Here is an 18,903-nt window from a genome sequence, read left to right on the forward strand (position 1 = left end):
CTCCATTATAAAAGTTAGGTGGGATTCTGATGCCTGGGACCCCCATAGGAGTTGTAATGGGACGCCCCCAACAGGTGATTATTAATATAAAACAGCAGTACAGGAATAATTGTTATTTTGTCCCAGTATTATGGATGGAGTCTATTGGCCGTCACCTGTAGAGTATTGGCTGCAGGTCTACCCCTTCCTACCCATCATTTTAGAATTAAGCGGTGGTGGATACCCGTCACAGTGGGTTAGGACAGCGCTGGAAGGAGGACAGGAAACTAATATCCTCTCCAGAGACTCCAAGAAGTTGGTTTCCAGACTCTCCGGAGACCAATAAGTAGAAGCCGTAATCGTCCTTCTGAAAGCGTTTCTGCTTTGCGCTGAATTAGCAGGAAAGTTAACTCCTGCGAGGCCCGAGATGAACGAGACTGCCGCCTGCTTGACACGCCGTACCCATATGTAACGATGTGCATCCCTCAACCTAATTAAAGGGGATATCAAAGCAACTGGGGTCCAACCATTGGGATCCCCACTGATCAGGTGAATGGGTGGTCCGAGTTACCCTATGAATGGAGTGGAAGTCGCTGCCTCGTCATTCATCATTATGAGACTGCCAGAGATGGCCAAGCACAGGGCGCATGCATGACCGCCGCTCCATTGATATGGGGAGGCGCAGGACCCCTATTCTGATGATCATCACCAATTTTGTGGATAGTAAAAAAGTTCAAAGGCCACTCCGGGGATTCCTCTTCATCCATGATCCAGCTCTCCCCTGGTATATATGTCAGCTAGTGTGACCTCAGTTCTTCTTTTCTGAGACCCCTGGCCTCCTCAGATGGTCATGTGATCTCAGTGCTGACCTGCTCAGATCTACTTGAGTTTTGTGTTCAGTTTTTAGTCACCGTGCCTACGGCCAAAAGAGATGAGGAATATCCGATGCACGACCTGGAAGGGATTCAGGCGCTTCCCTCATACATGGATGGAGAAGCTTCGGCAACAGTGACTCCTGCAAACCCTTCATTGCCTTCTGTCAGCTTCTTGCCCCGTCTGCTGGTACTTTCTTCAACTGCACTTCTCTCGGGCTCCGGAATGTTTGCGGTTTTCTTTTCCCCATGGCTCTCTCCATTGAGACGTTGAGTCGCTGCCGCCGGCTGTCTTCTGTACTTTCGGATGAGCTTTGGGTCATTGTCCCACTGTAGGATTTCATTGTAAAACGCTCCAACAATCCTCTGATTTCATTGTTCCTATGAGGCCTCCAGTCCCCGAAGCAGCCCTACAACATTATGGGTCCTGCCTGGCGTTGCACTGTAGGGGGCGCTGTATTCCATAAACTTCCTTTCATCATCTATACATATAACGCGGGTCCGATACGTGCGGGAGCTCTTGCTTTTTCATATGTCCAGAGAATATTTCCCTAGGATTGAGGTTTATCACTGTTTTCTCTAGGCAGTCGGGTCCCTTCACCCATTGAGCCCCCTGCTGTTCAGTGCGCAGCATCTGAAATGGGGTGAAGCCCCTCCGGAGGTCTCAGCCGGGAGTCCTTTGAATGTTGCATGCAGTTCTCTCCTTCCACCAGGGCCTGGAAAGTTCTTGATTCTTCCATGAGTAGCAAACTACTTGACAAGATTTGGAGCCGGGGAGCCCCCTGGAGACTGTCTTGTATCCTGTAGGGCTTCTACCCACTAGCGCTATTTTTTCTAGTCATGCGAGATCGAGTGCCTCACAGCGCAGAGAAAATGCTGATTTCCCTGTGAGATTGTTAGGAGGAAACTTACCAGGAGCGCGGTTGGGTTTCGGCAGCACGCTGGTCCAGTTGCGGGGGTCCAGGCACGACGTTCTTCCTTCCAGGTCCGTCGGCGTTTCCCTTAGGGCGGCCGCGCGGCTCTGGGAGCCTTTTCTGTTGTGAGTGGGTGAGTTTCCTTCCTCCACCCACCAGCATGTCATTGGCTTCGCCCCTGTTCTAGGGATAAGAGGCAGCAGCTGGCAAGTTTCAGTGCCAGTGTTTGTATTTAGTGAGGTTAACTAGGTCTCTCTGGTCCTCTTAGTCCTTGTGCTTCAATCCTTGCCTCCCTCTTGGTCCTTGTGCTTCAATCCTTGCCTCCCTTTGCGGTAGTTTCATTTAGTCTTTTGTCTCTGTGGTAGTTCCTTCCTTAGTTTTGTGCCCCCCCCCCCCCATTATATCAGGCTATCCCTAGACAGTATAGAGAGTACCGCCCAGTTGTCCCCCTGGGTTAGTCAGGGCAAGGCAAGTAGGTAGGGTCAGAGGTGTGGGCGGTTTTCAGGGACTCCCAGTCTTATTTCCGTACCTGCCTAAAAGAAACACTGGCCATATAAGAAAAAAAAAATTTTTTTTTCCTCCGGCTTTCATCGCTCCATTTTTATTTAGTATGGATGGGCTTACCACTCTTGCCGGCAGGTTAGAAACCTAACTTGTGTGGTACAAGAATTGTCCAGCAGAGTTGTTCTTCAGGAACAAACTATCTCTACGATTTCCAGTCCGGTTTCCGAACCTAAGATTCAGTTGTCAGACGTTTTTTCGTTTCAGGAAGGATGCAAGTTGTACTTTAAGTTGCGGCCCCATTCTTTAGGTACGGAAGCGCAGAGTAGGTCTCGTTAGGTCTACGTTGAGAGGGGGGGCCTCAGAATTGGGCTTTTTCTTTCCCGTCCGTTCCCCCACTCTCTTGTCGGTTGTTTTTTTAGGGACCTCAGTCACATCTACGATGAGCCTGATCGTGCCGGTTTTGCCGTCAGTAAACTTTTAGATTTGCGTCAGGATAGACGTTCTGCAGAGGACTATTGTTCTCTGTTCAGCCAATATTTGGTGGAATCTGGGTGGAATGACCACGCTCTTAAAGATCTGTTTCTCATCAGATTGTCAGAGTCACTAAAAGATTTGCTTTTGTCTCACCCAGAGCGAAGAACTCTGGAACAGGCCATGACGTTAGCAGTCAGGGCTGACCGTCGGCTTCTTGCCTGACGCAAGCCTCCTAGGGGTCCGGTCGTTACACCTCAGCGGAAGGAGTCCCAGGATTCTCCTTCGTCCACAGCTGAACCTATGGATGTGGATTCCATGTCCCCGCTAGGTGCAGAGAGTTTTGCATCAAGAATCGTCTATGTCTGTACTGCGGCAAACCAGGCCATGGGATCGCTGCATGCCATAAGAGAGGACACCAGGAAAACTCCCACTCCAAGGCGATCTGCGGAAGGATCGTCTAGGAGAGCAGGTACTTCCGAGATTTTCTAAATTGTTTGTTCCGTGCGTCATTTCATTTAAAACGTCCAAGTTAGAGGGGAGAGCCTTCATAGATTCGGGGGCAGACGCAAATTTTGTCAATGCCGTTTTTGCCAAATCTTTGTCATTTTTCTTGATTTCTCTCAGGTCTCCCATCTGGTTTTCTGGGATCGACTCAACACCTCTCCGGGCTGGCTTCAATACTAAAGACTCCTGAAGTTTTACTTTCTGTGGGGGCCTTACACAGAGATGTGTTCGCTTTTGGTTATGGATAATTTATCCGTAGATGTAGTTTGGGGTTTACCCCGGTTAAAGCGCCACAATCCCCAAATTGATTGGGTAAATTCTGAGTCATGGCTCATGTACTTCTCCCTCCCGTCTCTGGTACTGAGGTTTGCCTACCCTCATACATTAAAGAATTTGCGGATGTGTTCTCTAAACGTTTGTCTGAGTCTTTGCCTCCCCACCGAGAGTGGGATTGCAGGATAGACCTCATTCTGGGTAGCATGATCCCCAAGGGAGGGATTTATAATTTGTCTGTTCCCCAACGTATGCTATGAAGGAATACATTACTGAGAGTCTGAATAGGGGACACATCCGGCCCTCTAAATCACCCGCTGAGGCGGGATTATTTTTTGTTGAAAAGAAAGATGGTTCCCTCCGTCCCTGCGTGGACTACCGCCCGTTAAACGAGATCACGATTAGCAAGCAGCGCTCGTTGCCACTAATTCCCGATTTGCTCAGTCAGATTGTGGGAGCCCAGTGGTTCTCTAAGTTTGATCTTCGAGGAGCATACAACCTGATTCGTATAAAAGAAGGTGATGAGTGGGAAACTGCATTTAATACGCCCTTAGGTCATTCTGAGTGCTCGGTCCTGCCTTTTGGCTTGTTAGGTCATTCTGAGTGCTCGGTCCTGCCTTTTGGCTTGTTAGGTCATTCTGAGTGCTCGGTCCTGCCTTTTGGCTTGTTAGGTCATTCTGAGTGCTCGGTCCTGCCTTTTGGCTTGTTAGGTCATTCTGAGTGCTCGGTCCTGCCTTTTGGCTTGTTAGGTCATTCTGAGTGCTCGGTCCTGCCTTTTGGCTTGTTAGGTCATTCTGAGTGCTCGGTCCTGCCTTTTGGCTTGTTAGGTCATTCTGAGTGCTCGGTCCTGCCTTTTGGCTTGTTAGGTCATTCTGAGTGCTCGGTCCTGCCTTTTGGCTTGTTAGGTCATTCTGAGTGCTCGGTCCTGCCTTTTGGCTTATGTAATGCTCCGGCCGTTTTTCAGGGTTTCATGAATTCTATGTTTCATGACATTTGTGAGTCCTTTTTGGTGGTCTATCTTGATATACTGATTTTTTCCCCCGACTGGACATGTTAAACACCTACATATCGTGTGATCTCGTCTTCGCACTCAGAACTTATTTGCCAAGTTTGAGAAGTGTATTTTTGGGGTTCAAAAGATTTCCTTTTTAGGGTATGTGATTACTCCTACTAACATTCTAATGGATTCTGACAAGGTCAAGGCTATTTCTGAATGGGCACAACCTACCAACTTGAAAGCCTTACAACGGTTCTTAGGGTTTGCGAACTTTTATCGTAAATTCATAAGAAATTTTTCTACTATAGCCAAACCTTTAACAGATAGGACTTAAAAATGAGCGGACTTTAGCGCTTGGTCGGTAGAGGCAGTCCAAGCCTTTATTCAGTTGAAGAAGGCCTTTTCTTCGGCGCCGGTTCTTGCTCAGCCTAACTTTGATCGGCCATTCGTTGTTGAGGTTGATGCTTAAGGGCATGGTGTGGGTGCAGTTCTATCTCAGGAGTTCCAAGGAGGCTCGGGCTTGCAGCCTTGTGCTTTCTTCTCTAAGAAATTCAACCCAGCCAAGCGCAATTATGATATTGGCCATAGGGAGTTATTGGCCATAAAATGGGCCTTTGACGAGTGGCGACATTTTCTTGAGGGTGCCCGGCATACTATTACAGTACTTACAGATCAGAAGAATTAGATTTACTTGGAAACGGCTAAACGCCTTAATGCCCGACAAGCCAGATGGACACTTTTCTTTTCTCGATTCAACTTTATGGTTACGTACATTCCGGGTAATAAGAATGTCAAGGTGGATGCCCTGCAGTTTTGAGGAACCAGATTCTGTGGAGTGCCAACCGGTAAATATCTTACAACCTTGCACGGTAGTGGCAACTCAACTTCAAGTTGAACAACAGACAGTAGCGGAAGGTCTTCTGGACGGGAGGTTATTCGTTCACGGTACCTTGAGATTAGTGGTTTTGGAGGAAGTGCATTCGTCAAGATTAGCAGGGCACCCAGGCATTCGAGGAACCCTGAATTTATGTTCACATCTTTATTGTTGGCCGCAAATGCCACAGGATGTGAAGAGGTTTGTTAGGGTCTGTTCAGTTTGTTCGCAGACGTCCGGAGGATCCGCTTCTGCCTTTACTGATATTAAACAAACCGTGGTCGCACCTTTTTATGGATTTTATCACGGACTTACCGGAATCATTAGGTAACTCCGTCATCCTAGTTGTAGTCGACAGGTTTACTAAGATGCCTCACTTTGTTCCACTTAAAAAACTACCCACTGCTTCTGAGTTGGCCACCGTTTTCACTAAGGAGATTGTTCGGTTAGGCCGGCTACACGGGCGTGACCGGCTCCGCCGCGGAATATTCCGCGGCCAAGTCCGTCACAGCGCCCCCCAGAGACCCCATACTTACCAGCGGATCCGGTGTTCTGGGTCCCGCATGATGCTTCGGCGTGATGCGCCGCAGCGTCATGTGACATGCCGGCCACGTCACAAGACACGCCCCAAGCGTCACATGACGTGGCCGCCGTGTCATATGACGCGGCGGCGGTGGGCGGAGAGGCGATTTCACGCTATCTTCTGCTGTGCTACAGCGGAAGATAGCGTGAGCGAACGGCTTCCATTAACTGCAATGGAAGCCAGACGCGCATACACCCGCGGCAATTAGAGCATGCCGCGGGTGAGGACGGGAGATTTCACGGTGCGGAATTCCGCGATGGAATTCTGCACCGTGAGCATTGAGCTATTAGGTTCAATAGAACCTAATAGCTGCGGGCAACGCGGCGGATTTTCGTTCGTGGGAAGGAGGCCTTACACGGCATTCCCACCAACATTGTTTCTGACCGAAGTGTCCAATTCGTAGCTCAATTTTGGCGAACTTTTTGTAAGAGGATCGGTATTGAGTTATCTTTTTCCTCCGCCTTCCATCCCGAATCTAATGGTCAGACTGAACGGATGAATCAGGAACTTCTCCAAGACCTTAGGTTGTTGGGGGTGACAACCCCAGTCGTTGGCAGAATTCGCCATTAACAATCATGTAAATTCTGCTACCAAGAAGCCTCCGCTTTTCTGTAATTTCGGTCTGCATCCTCGATTCTCAGTTTTCAATTCTCTTGAATCGATCATTCCGGCGGTAGAGGATCGTATTCAGGAATTTAAAGAGATTTGGAATAATGTGCGTATTATTATCGAAAAGGCATGTAATGAAATGCAGGATCGTAGCAGAAAGAGGTGTACTGCTTCTCAGCCTTTTTCGGTGGGTCAATTGGTGTACTTGTCTACCAAGAACCTTAACCCCTTAGTGACGGCGCTATCTCCCTCCATACAGCGCGGGCGTCAGCTGTTTATTACAGCTGACACCCGCGGGCAATAGCCGCGCTCGGCTGTTCGCGGCTATTAACCTTTTAAATGCCGCTGTCAATTGTGACAGCGGCATTTAAATCCCCCGAGTCCCGCACGGCCCCCCCCCCCCAAGGTGAGATCGGGGGAGCCGTGCAGGTGTCATGACAGCCGGGGACCTAATGAATGGCCCCAGGGCTGCCTTAGCAGACTGCCTATCAAGCCATCCACACAGGGTGGCTTGATAGACTGCCTGTCAAAAAGCAGTATGACGTAATGCTATAGGAGCGATCAAAGCATCGCATGTTAAAGTCCCCCAGGGGGACTTCAACGTAAAGTGAGAAAAAAGATCAATAAAGTTTTTTCAATTGTTAAAAAAAAAATTGCCATATCTATTATTAAAAAAATCTAAATCCTAAAATAAAAATATATATTTGATATCGCCGCGTCCGTAAAAGTCCGATCTATCAAAGTAGTGCATTATTTTTTCTGCACGGTGAACGTCGTCCGAAAAGAAAAATAAAGAACGCCAGAAATGCATTTTTTTAGTTACCCTGTCTCCCAGAAAAAAACGCAATAAAAAGCGATCAAAAAGTCGTATGTATTCCAAATTGATACTATCGGAAACTACAGAACATCCCTCAAAATATGAGCCCTCACTCAACTACGTCGACGGAAAAATAAAAAAGTTATCGCACGCACAAAATGACCGCAGGAAATAATTGAAAAAAATTAAATATCTTAAAAGAAAAATACAAGTACTACAGCAAAAACAATACTATACAAGTTTGGTATCGTAGTAATCGTACCGACCCATAGAATAAAAATATCAGGTCGTTTTTGTTGCAGTTTGTGCGCCGTAGAAACAGGACGCACCGAAAGATGGTGGAATGTCGTTTTTTTTTCCATTTCTCTCCGCTTAGAATTTTTAAAAAGTTTTTCAGTAAATTATATGGTACAATAAATAGTGCCATTGAAAAAAACAACTCGTCCCGCAAAAAACAACGAGCGCCCAGACCGCGACGGCGATGGAGAAATAAAGGAGCTACGATTTTTTAAAAGGGAGTAGGAAAAAACAAAAATGGAAAAAAGCAAAAAAGCTCCGTCACTAAGGGGTTAAATTAAAAGTACCTTCCTCTAAGTTCATGCCTCGGTTTGTGGGACTATTTGCTATTACTCGGGTCATCAACCTGATGGCCGATAAGTTAGATTTGTCCAAAATCTGGAGAGTCCATAAGGTGTTCCACAAGACATTATTGAAGGACTTCATCCCTACCCCCAGAAAGCGCTGGATTTTCCAAACCCCGGCCTCCAGCCCACAGAAGACGACTGACGTGCCGGAGAGAAGAGCCGGGCGACTCTTCTAGGCGAGTAAATTTTTTTTTTTTTTTACAGCTTGGGATGATTTTCAGGGAAGCGCTTATTTTTCAAGCCCTTCCCTGAAAATCATCGTTGTGGGGGTTGCCTTCAATCCACTGCTTTCAAGGGGCCGCAGCAGTGCCGACCCTATTGAAAGCAATGGGGTAGCATCCTGGACTTCTGCCACAGCTGTGACAGCTGCAGCAGAGGATTCCTCCACTCTCGTGGTCCCAGCAGGGATGAAGGAATCCTCTGCCATAGCTGTGACAGCTGTGGCAGAAGTCCGCGATATACTCCCTATGTTTTCAAAGGGGCTGGCGCTGCTGCTGCCACCGGCCCCATTGAAACCGCTGAACAATATCATAGATTTTTTTCTCTGCGCTGCGAGGCTTAAGAATAAAAATCACAAATGAGGATGAAATCATTGAAAGTCATTGGTTTCATCATCATCACTTTCACATCGCAGGGAAAGATATCGCTAGTGGGTAGAAGCCCTAAGAGTGCTGGTACTTGGTGATGATGGCCCAGCGGGTGCACTCTTGTCTGCCATGGAGAGTGGTTACTATTACTTCGTGGGGCACTATTAATGTGCAGACGTGGGGGTGTTGGGGGGGACCAAAGGCGTGCTGCGGTAGCATCAAGATTGGGGGAGTGGGAAGAAGTGAGTCTTAGTAGGAAGGAAACTTCATGGTCATCTGGGCCCAGATAAAGAAAAACATAAAATGGAAGACTTCAATCAGAGGAGACGTCATCTGTGATGCCTGGAGGTAACGGCACTGTAATCACTATCACAGTGTAGCGCTCTATTACTTGGTGACTGCGTTATTTAGAGCTATACCAGAGCTGAGGTGTTGTATCCAAGCCGCTGTTATAAGAGATGTCTCATAGATGTGCTGCCTGCAAATATAGAATTTTTATTGGCATGGGGGAGAGGCGTTTTGGTATTCTTACCGTCTATTGCCAGCCACTCCGCTGTCGATACCTCTCTGGCACACCCGCTGGCCTTTGCCAGCAGATGGCACCATTGTATAACAGCAAAAAGAGAAAGCCTTTTAGGAAACCCTGAATCCAAAATTGGATCGGAAAGGGTTAATATTTTCATAGTCCAGCCCCATCCAGAGAGAACTGCAGTGCTATTCTGACATGCAAGGGTTAATAAATGAGTTCAGTAATTACTAACCAGACAGAACAGATAATGGTGATTATTTTAATTTGTGTTTCCAGAATTAATGAAGCGATTGTGAGGCATTCTGCGGGCTTGTCCGGGCACGTGGGGCATAGCGTGAGTCAACCGCCAGTGATGCAACACGCCGGAGCGCCGTCCAGGAGAGAAACTGGTGGAAAAGCCAAAGGAAACTGTAGAGTGCTTGTCAACGCCTGTAACCCTTCCCGCCGGTCACCGCCCGTCCCGTCGGTCACCGCCCATCCCGTCGGTCACCGCCCATCCCGTCGGTCACCGCCCGTCCCGTCGGTCACCGCCCGTCCCGAGCAGTCACCGCCCGTCCCGAGCGGTCACCGCCCGTCCCGAGCGGTCACCGCCCGTCCCGTCGGTCACCGCCCGTCCAGCGCTCCGCGCCCACGGCCTTCAGTTTAGTTATCTTGAGTGCGCCTGCGGATGGGGCTTACTCTACAGCTACCCAATGAATGCAGTTACATCCGTATGCATCCGCGGCCTTCCATAATGCCGGACAGAAACTCTACTGTGATGACCACCGCTGTGGGTGTGGAAGGTGGCGCACAATAATGCAGCGTCCACAGACCGGGCGGCCCAAGAAATGTCTACAGCCGTCACCGTGAACACCGCAGCCAGCGCCGGAGCTGGAGGTCGCGGGTGACTTCTGCAGGGTGTTCTGGAGGCCAATAAACACAATGATGATGAATTGCTGCGCTTCTTCGGGGTGTTCAGATGTGGAGCGCCGCGCCCACGAAAGGACTGATTGGGCAGACCTGTAAATGTGCTTCGCCAGACAAATGCTGCAGCGTGCAAGAAAAGCCCAGCAATAGGAAAACTGCTCATGTAAATATCAAACACAATGTGCTTATTGTATGCGCGATATCTAACCATACGACACGCGGGAATGTATCCTCTCACCAAACTCCTCCCCCTCCAGTGGTCCGCGTGGAATCGCTCGCAGCGCTGCATCCTTCCATCAGAACAATCTTAGACTGTTCACCCCCGAGCTCAGCACGAGATCCCGGACACCAAAGTGCTGCCTGAAGGCGAGATGTAGGACAAACGAACAGAATGGATCCCATTCTAGTCCATGGGATCCCCTCAGCGCATTCAGCTCCGTCACAGGTCATCCAGTGGATTCCGCTTTCTGTTCCCATAATGGAATCTCTGCCCGCAGCAGCTGATCGGCCCTCAGCCATGTTGTGCGCTGGAGCTGCTGGCTCACGTTGCATCGCCATATCTATAGAAGCGGGACGTGTAGCTGACGGCGTCCCCCAGACCTCCACTTGGGCCACACATGGTGCCGTAGCCTTCTAGTTCTGCTCCACACCCTCACCACGTCGTACCTCACAGACATTCTCAACTTCCCAACACGGCTTCAAAATAGCCCTGCGCTGCTGCATCGCATTGGTTACACCGTGGCTTTAGTAACTGTGTGACTACTGAGGCAACGTAATACGGCACGGCCGCCGTAACTCCACACAGAAGCGTGTAGACCTGGTGGGCCACCCTTCGAGAATACCGCCCTGCAGCACCCAGATAATACGGTTAGGGTGGCCCGGGACGGACCGCAGGGCTCTTGTAGTCTTAGGGAACTACGTTTCAGTCAGGGACCCCCTCTCCTGTTGGCGATAAGAGTCAGTTGCACAGTTGGTGATACATCTTCGGAAATACAGCGCCCCCTATACCGACACCGGACTGCAGAGGCAACCGAACATGTGTAACAGCAGCAGAGAACACCGACAGCCAAAACTGTATAACAGACAGGCTCTTGGCGGGCAGTCTCCCACTGGCGGGCAGTCTCCCATTGTTGGGCAGTCTCCCACTGGCGGGCAGTCTACCATTGTTGGGCAGTCTCCCAATGGCGGGCAGTCTCCCAATGGCGGGCAGTCTCCCATTGTTGGGCAGTCTCCCAATGGCGGGCAGTCTCCCAATGGCGGGCAGTCTCCCGTTGTTGGGCAGTCTCCCACTGGCGGGCAGTCTCCCACTGGCGGGCAGTCTCCCACTGGCGGGCAGTCTCCCACTGGCGGGCAGTCTCCCACTGGCGGGCAGGGTTGTGATGCAGCTCTGGTTCTGTGGCTCTCTGCTTCTCTTCTTCTTCCTCTGGTCCTCTAGCTTTTAGGGACCACCCGATCACAAGACAGGATTTAGCCCGGTCTATTTCAGTGCGCTGAGCAAGTCGTCAGTTCCTCTCTAGGTCATCTCCCTGAAACAACAGAGCCATTCTTTCCTGATGCCGCCTCTCCTTTCCGGTCATGTCCCATCAGGTGCCCCGTTTTAACCAAGCAGGCGCTTATAAAGCTCTTCCATTACAAGACCCTGGCATAAGCCACTGAGCAGAGGTCGGCCACGCACGCCACCGGAGATCACCCACTGGCTCATGGTCAGTAAGACATAGGACCTTCTCCCCCGAAACACCAATCTGCCCTGCAAGGGATAAACCCTCTTCCCTCCGCAGTGGTTGTACCGTTGCAGCTCTGAGCGCCATCGCTCGTCTATCACCGCTTCACTGGCAATTAAGCGGCATCTTGTGGACCGAACACTTATTTCATAACACAAGTTATTTGGGAGACCAAAACTCAGTATCCGCCGGCGTTGCCATGGCTACAGACACGAGATTCTCCATCCATCCGCTGACCGCGCCGACTTGTTTTTCACGTTGGTAAAAGGAAATTACAAAAAGACTCCGAAGCCCAACGATAGCGCAAGACCGCCAGAGAGAACGGAGTTACCGTCCAGTGCGCGGCGCCCGGAGAGAACGGAGTTACCGTCCAGTGCGCGGCGGCCGGAGAGAACGGAGTTACCGTCCAGTGCGCGGCGGCCGGAGAGAACGGAGTTACCGTCCAGTGCGCGGCGGCCGGAGAGAGCGGAGTTACCGTCCAGTGCGCGGCGGCCGGAGAGAACGGAGTTACCGTCCAGTGCGCGGCGGCCGGAGAGAACGGAGTTACCGTCCAGTGCGCGGCGGCCGGAGAGAACGGAGTTACCGTCCAGTGGGCGGCGGCCGGAGAGAGCGGAGTTACCGTCCAGTGCGCGGCGGCCGGAGAGAGCGGAGTTACCGTCCAGTGCGCGGCGCCCGGAGAGAACGGAGTTACCGTCCAGTGCGCGGCGGCCGGAGAGAACGGAGTTACCGTCCAGTGCGCGGCGCCCAGAGAGAACGGAGTTACCGTCCAGTGCGCGGCGCCCGGAGAGAGCGGAGTTACCGTCCAGTGCGCGGCGGCCGGAGAGAGCGGAGTTACCGTCCAGTGCGCGGCGGCCGGAGAGAACGGAGTTACCGTCCAGTGCGCGGCGGCCGGAGAGAACGGAGTTACCGTCCAGTGCGCGGCGGCCGGAGAGAACGGAGTTACCGTCCAGTGCGCGGCGGCCGGAGAGAACGGAGTTACCGTCCAGTGCGCGGCGGCCGGAGAGAGCGGAGTTACCGTCCAGTGCGCGGCGGCCGGAGAGAGCGGAGTTACCGTCCAGTGCGCGGCGGCCGGAGAGAGCGGAGTTACCGTCCAGTGCGCGGCGGCCGGAGAGAGCGGAGTTACCGTCCAGTGCGCGGCGGCCGGAGAGAGCGGAGTTACCGTCCAGTGCGCGGCGGCCGGAGAGAGCGGAGTTACCGTCCAGTGCGCGGCGGCCGGAGAGAGCGGAGTTACCGTCCAGTGCGCGGCGGCCGGAGAGAGCGGAGTTACCGTCCAGTGCGCGGCGGCCGGAGAGAGCGGAGTTACCGTCCAGTGCGCGGCGCCCGGAGAGAGCGGAGTTACCGTCCAGTGCGCGGCGGCCGGAGAGAACGGAGTTACCGTCCAGTGCGCGGCGGCCGGAGAGAACGGAGTTACCGTCCAGTGCGCGGCGGCCGGAGAGAACGGAGTTACCGTCCAGTGCGCGGCGGCCGGAGAGAACGGAGTTACCGTCCGGTGCGCGGCGGCCGGAGAGAACGGAGTTACCGTCCGGTGCGCGGCGCCCGGAGGGAACGGAGTTACCGTCCAGTGCGCGGCGCCCGGAGAGAACGGAGTTACCGTCCAGTGCGCGGCGCCCGGAGAGAACGGAGTTACCGTCCGGTGCGCGGCGCCCGGAGAGAACGGAGTTACCGTCCAGTGCGCGGCGGCCGGAGAGAACGGAGTTACCGTCCGGTGCGCGGCGCCCGGAGAGAGCGGAGTTACCGTCCGGTGCGCGGCGGCCGGAGAGAGCGGAGTTACCGTCCAGTGCGCGGCGCCCGGAGAGAGCGGAGTTACCGTCCAGTGCGCGGCGGCCGGAGAGAACGGAGTTACCGTCCAGTGCGCGGCGGCCGGAGAGAACGGAGTTACCGTCCAGTGCGCGGCGGCCGGAGAGAACGGAGTTACCGTCCAGTGCGCGGCGGCCGGAGAGAACGGAGTTACCGTCCAGTGCGCGGCGGCCGGAGAGAACGGAGTTACCGTCCGGTGCGCGGCGGCCGGAGAGAACGGAGTTACCGTCCGGTGCGCGGCGCCCGGAGAGAACGGAGTTACCGTCCAGTGCGCGGCGCCCGGAGAGAACGGAGTTACCGTCCAGTGCGCGGCGCCCGGAGAGAACGGAGTTACCGTCCAGTGCGCGGCGCCCGGAGAGAACGGAGTTACCGTCCAGTGCGCGGCGCCCGGAGAGAACGGAGTTACCGTCCAGTGCGCGGCGGCCGGAGAGAGCGGAGTTACCGTCCAGTGCACGGCGGCCGGAGAGAACGGAGTTACCGTCCAGTGCGCGGCGCCCGGAGAGAGCGGAGTTACCGTCCAGTGCACGGCGGCCGGAGAGAACGGAGTTACCGTCCAGTGCGCGGCGCCCGGAGAGAACGGAGTTACCGTCCAGTGCGCGGCGCCCGGAGAGAGCGGAGTTACCGTCCAGTGCGCGGCGCCCGGAGAGAGCGGAGTTACCGTCCAGTGCGCGGCGACCGGAGAGAGCGGAGTTACCGTCCAGTGCGCGGCGCCCGGAGAGACGTCCGAGGGGTAAAATCTGCCTCGTCAGGAACCTTCAACATAAACAGATATCAAACAGGCGGCTATAAATAACGGGAAAGACGACACCGGAGGGCGGGGGGCGGGGGGGCGTCCGCCACTAATTATAGACTATTTACTACATCGTTACTTGCTATTAACCCCGTGAGGACGTGGCCGGCTTCGGTACTTAACCCCTTCCCTCTGCGGCCATTATCTTTCTACCATAAGTCCTACCTCTGTTTCGCCGCTCTCCCCGCCGCGGGGCGTATTCTTCGGGGGTTCCATTTAGCGGAGCGTGTAATATAATTTAACACTTTCCACGTGACGTGAGATGAGAGGAAACACAAGTGCGCCACTTTTAGGGTTCACATTGCGACCAGAATGCTTTGCGTGTTTCCAGCGCTCGCCGTGTAGAAAGGCCACGTGTCTCGTGTGCGTCGGGACGATGATGCGATGCCACGCTTCTATGCATGCGCCGTGTATTTCAGGTTTTTCTACTTTTGCTCAATGAAACCCTTTAAAAAAACGAATTTATTTTTGGCGTGGCTTCATTCAGAGACCCAGAACTCATCTCCCCGCGGCCGGCGCTCGGGGGGCTCGTTGGTGGATGATGAGCTGTAGCTTTGATTAGTATCGTTTTGGGGTACCATGTGGGTTTTTTGAGCACTGTTCCTCGCGGCGGGGCTCTGACAATACAAAACATGGACTTGGTTTCCAACTTTGTTTCTTTATGACAAAAAAGAAACAAGGAAAATGGGAAAGGGGCGGGGCTACTTTTCTCTTTTTCTATATTGGAACTTGAACATGAGATCCTCTAGTCGCTCAGATAATACACTGCAATACCTTTCTTCTCTATTGCAGTGTATTAGATAGTTATTTTATACAGACAGCCATGGCAGGTCCAGAGGGCACTGCCAACTCTTCGGCTCTAATCGGCATTGGCCGAGCCTCAGGTAGGCCGCTCACCTGGCGGCGCCTGTAGTGACCTAGGCCGTATGATAAACCTTCACCAGGGGTCCAAGCAGTAAACCCGACGGAGTAGATTCATCCCACCCGGGTCGGCTAGTGTGGAAAGTCTCTGGCAGTCAGTGGGGTAATAACTGTGATGCCTTCTCTCCGAGGGGTAACATCTGCTAGCTCTGGTGGTCCTCATGGAAGGTGATGCGGTGGGAAGCGCCGTGAACGTATTCTGATGAGCAGCCACCGGGGCCGGTTACGTCTGAGCTTACTAGCGGTCCGCACACCAGCGTCAGATGCTGTGTGGGTGTAAGCCGCTGACCGCTCCGCCCCTCACACCAGGACTCGCTCATAGTGCATGTCCCATCTCCTCCCCGTCCCAGCATGCTCCTCAGCGCCACCAGCCAATAGAAGATTCACACTTACTGAGATGACAACACAACAATTACACGCTTTGGCCACAAGGTGGCACGTCAATCCCACAGAACAAAGAACTGCAAATGACTGCCAAGTGGGACCCGACGAGCCGCACCTCCCTACCGACCCGCCGGCTGTAAGGACTCCATCATCACCTGCAGAAGGACTTACACCAGTCGATGCAACACATTAGCCACAACAACCAAACAAGAAGGGGTAGAGCGGGGCTCTTCTCACGGACCGCAGGTGGTGGCTCCGCCCACGTGACACTCTTTGTCCCATCAGACCCGCCTCTCCTACAGTGCCATCACTTTCCCTGCACCAAAGCTGCCTTAATATTTGACCCATATTTCTGGCAGCCCCCAGCCTTTCATTAGGCACTACAGGGCCATCAAGAGAACAGCGCCACCCCTGTCCATGGCTCATATCAGGTATTGCAGCTCAGCTCTATTGCAGTAAATATGACTAAGCTGCAACACCGCACCCAACCTGCAGGCAGCTGCAGTGCTCTTATTGGAGGAAAGCAGCCCGCTTTGTGTATGTCGTCTTTAATGAGAAGGGTAGTTGTTGTCCGCTTCACCAGGAACATAGAAAGAGCTAGAGGGCATCAATATCAGATCAGCGAGGGGCCGAACCGCGCCCCCCACCACTGCCCTGTCTGAAGGGGCCCCAGCGCTGCCGCCTTCTCTAATGCCACATTGATTGGCCTTTCTGCAGCTCAGTGACAGCCCGGTGTCAGCCCGAAGCTGCCGTATTGCCTGTCAGTGACAGAGTAGTAATGGCGCACGTGGCAATGTTGTCATAAGAACAGGCCTCTGGGGGGCGCTCTGCTGCTCTACGAGATGACAGCGGCCACTTCAGACGACGTGTTCATGGAAAAAAAGTATCAAATAGTCGCTGACAGGGGGCGCTGCGACTCTAAAGCACGCTACAAATGTTCACCGAGTCCCCCTGGGTTTCCATCAACGCTCTCCCTTCACAGAACCAAGTCTTCCCCCGCTGAACGCAACGAGTCGCCGTTAATCACTACAACGTTCCCACAGCCGACACTCGTTTACTGGTGTCAAAATACCACAAAATCCACCAATCAGCCGTCAGACCAAAACTAGCGGCAGGTGACCGAGAACACCGATCATCTGGTGGCAGAGGCGCCCGTCAGCGGTGGGACACCCAGTGAGTAGCAGTCGCGGCGTAGATCCCACTCGGTGATGAAATCCTACTGCGGGAATCTCGGCCCCTGCGGACAGGGAGCTTCTTGTAGTCGCTGCAGATTAGACGGCGGTGCTGACATGTTCGGACCGGCTGACAGGAAGGGGTCAGCGATTCATGCTGCTTGCACCAAATTCTGGTCTCCCATCAGCAACATAAATCTGTCTCCATCTGACCAGGAGATGTTTTCCCGCTGCTCAGTGATACAAGTTTTGCGCTCTTTTGCCCGCTGGAGTCTTTCTGTTTCTCTTAGACACAATGGCGCTGGAACTGGTCGCCCGCTATTATACCATCCGTGCGGAGGAACGGCGAGTTGTGCGTTCGGACACGTTAGTTGGAGCTCCAGCGTTGTACTCAGCTGACTGTGCAGCCTGTTGGTCAGAACGATTCCTGACATCCTCCTCCGACCCCTTTCACTGATGAGTTGTTTCCGTCCGCAGGATGTTTCCCTTGATCGTGCCATTCTCTGTATACTCTCCACCTCGTTACATAAGACACCCCCCCCCCCCCGCGGTGCGCAGTGAGCCCCCGGCTAGTCTAGCACCGATGACCGGCCTCGTTGGAAGTCGCTCCGATCGCTGGATCTCCCATCTTATGTGGAGTCACACTGAGACTGATCCGCAGAAAACTCGTCACGTGATTTTATGCTGCACTCCGGGGTCACGGGGAGAATTACCGTACAGGGGGCGCCAATCATGAGAGGGCCGGGGGTGTAATAAATGGCTATGCAGTGTATATAGCCGACGACTGTATCACACGTCACCAGTAGGGGGCAGACCAGTAAAACTTTTAGATTTCTAAATAAAACTGATAAGTTATCTCAGAAACTCAAATAAATGAGTAATAATGGTATGCTGTGCGCCGGGCGCGGCTGTGGAGGACGGCTGGCTGCCTCGGCGCTACGTGACCCTCAGCCAATACTTGGACTTACTCTTGGTAATCTTTCTTGATAAGCGCTGTGTGGCCTCCCACGCCCCGCACCCTCCTCAGTACCATGTGGTCCGACCTCAGCGAGGATGAAGTGTGTTAGACTCCTGCTGCGGCCGATGCAGCACACTTAGGCCCCGCCCCCTCACGGACGGACGGCGGTCTGTAAAATGACTCCGCTATACGCATCAGCCACACATCAGTCCAAGTAACACCACCCTCCATCCGCGGCTCTTAAAGGGGTTTTAGATCTCCAATACTGATGAGCTGTCTTGGGGAGAGGTCCTCCGTATCTGATCGGGGTCCGGCCCTCGGGTCCCTTCAGATCGGCTGCTTGAGGAGCGCCGCGTTCTGTTCTCCGGCAAGAGACATCATTCATGGCCTTGCAGCAGCTTCATCCCCACAAGAGTGCAGCGCTGCGCCCGGTGTGAAGTGACAGCAGCGCTCCCTAAAGCAAGTCTCTTCAGCCTGACTGGGGGGATGCCAAGCGGTGGCCTGCGCCATATTGTATCCTCCCCTGCGGGCAGCTCATCCGTGTTGGAGACCTAAAAATCCCTTTAATGAGCTTATTGGAAACTCGCCGTTACAGCAATGACGGGGCCCCCCGGGGTCTCGGGCTGGATAGCCCACCCATTCTTCCCCCCACCCTCGGCAGCGCAGCCATGGTTTCATCTTCGTATCATTTTGGATGTAAGTTGTGATGACCGCTGGCGCCTCCCATCATCCGTCATTCCCATATGCCCTGTGACTGTCAGTGCCGCCCATCAGGAGCGCCCCTCTTAAAGCGCCACCCGCCTATCTGGATAGTTTTCTAGCTATTTAAGGGCCACCCTCCCCGCCGGAGGAAGCCTGAGCAATAGATTCTGCAGCGCCGCTGGATTTGTGATTGACTCCGGGCTTTGACTGCTGCTTGTTCAGTTTTCCAGTCTTCTCCTGTGCTGACCTCAGCTCACCGCCTGTCCTGACCCTGACCTGCGTAACTACATCGCCCACTGCCCCTCTGCTGGCATGCTACGGCACCGAGACTAATGTTGGGGTAACCGCCTAGAGCCGCTACAGCGAAGACCAAATCCCAGTTGGAGGGGTTA

At 53.3% G+C, this 18,903-nt stretch overlaps 1 protein-coding gene across 1 annotated transcript; it reads left to right on the forward strand.

The window, feature by feature from the left end:
* Positions 1 to 5,305: 5,305 nt before the first annotated feature.
* Positions 5,306 to 14,318, forward strand: LOC136631710 (collagen, type I, alpha 1a-like). The gene is made up of 3 exons (XM_066605997.1): positions 5,306 to 5,718; positions 9,437 to 9,494; positions 12,090 to 14,318. The coding sequence occupies exons 1-3, from the start codon at positions 5,306 to 5,308 to the stop codon at positions 14,316 to 14,318; spliced, it is 2,700 nt and encodes an 899-aa protein (XP_066462094.1).
* The last annotated feature ends 4,585 nt before the right edge of the window (positions 14,319 to 18,903 follow it).

The sequence above is a fragment of the Eleutherodactylus coqui genome, chromosome 6, assembly GCF_035609145.1.
Source record: "Eleutherodactylus coqui strain aEleCoq1 chromosome 6, aEleCoq1.hap1, whole genome shotgun sequence".
Classification (NCBI taxonomy): Eukaryota; Metazoa; Chordata; class Amphibia; order Anura; family Eleutherodactylidae; genus Eleutherodactylus; species Eleutherodactylus coqui.

Excerpts from the sequence above, each read along its gene's own strand:
- LOC136631710 (XM_066605997.1), top strand. The coding sequence starts at position 5,306 with ATGTCAAGGTGGATGCCCTGCAGTTTTGAGGAACCAGATTCTGTGGAG. Across the intron at positions 5,719-9,436 it reads GGACTTACCGGAATCATTAG|AATTAATGAAGCGATTGTGA; the intron begins GTAACTCCGTCA and ends TTGTGTTTCCAG. Across the intron at positions 9,495-12,089 it reads CCGGGCACGTGGGGCATAGC|CGCAAGACCGCCAGAGAGAA; the intron begins GTGAGTCAACCG and ends GCCCAACGATAG.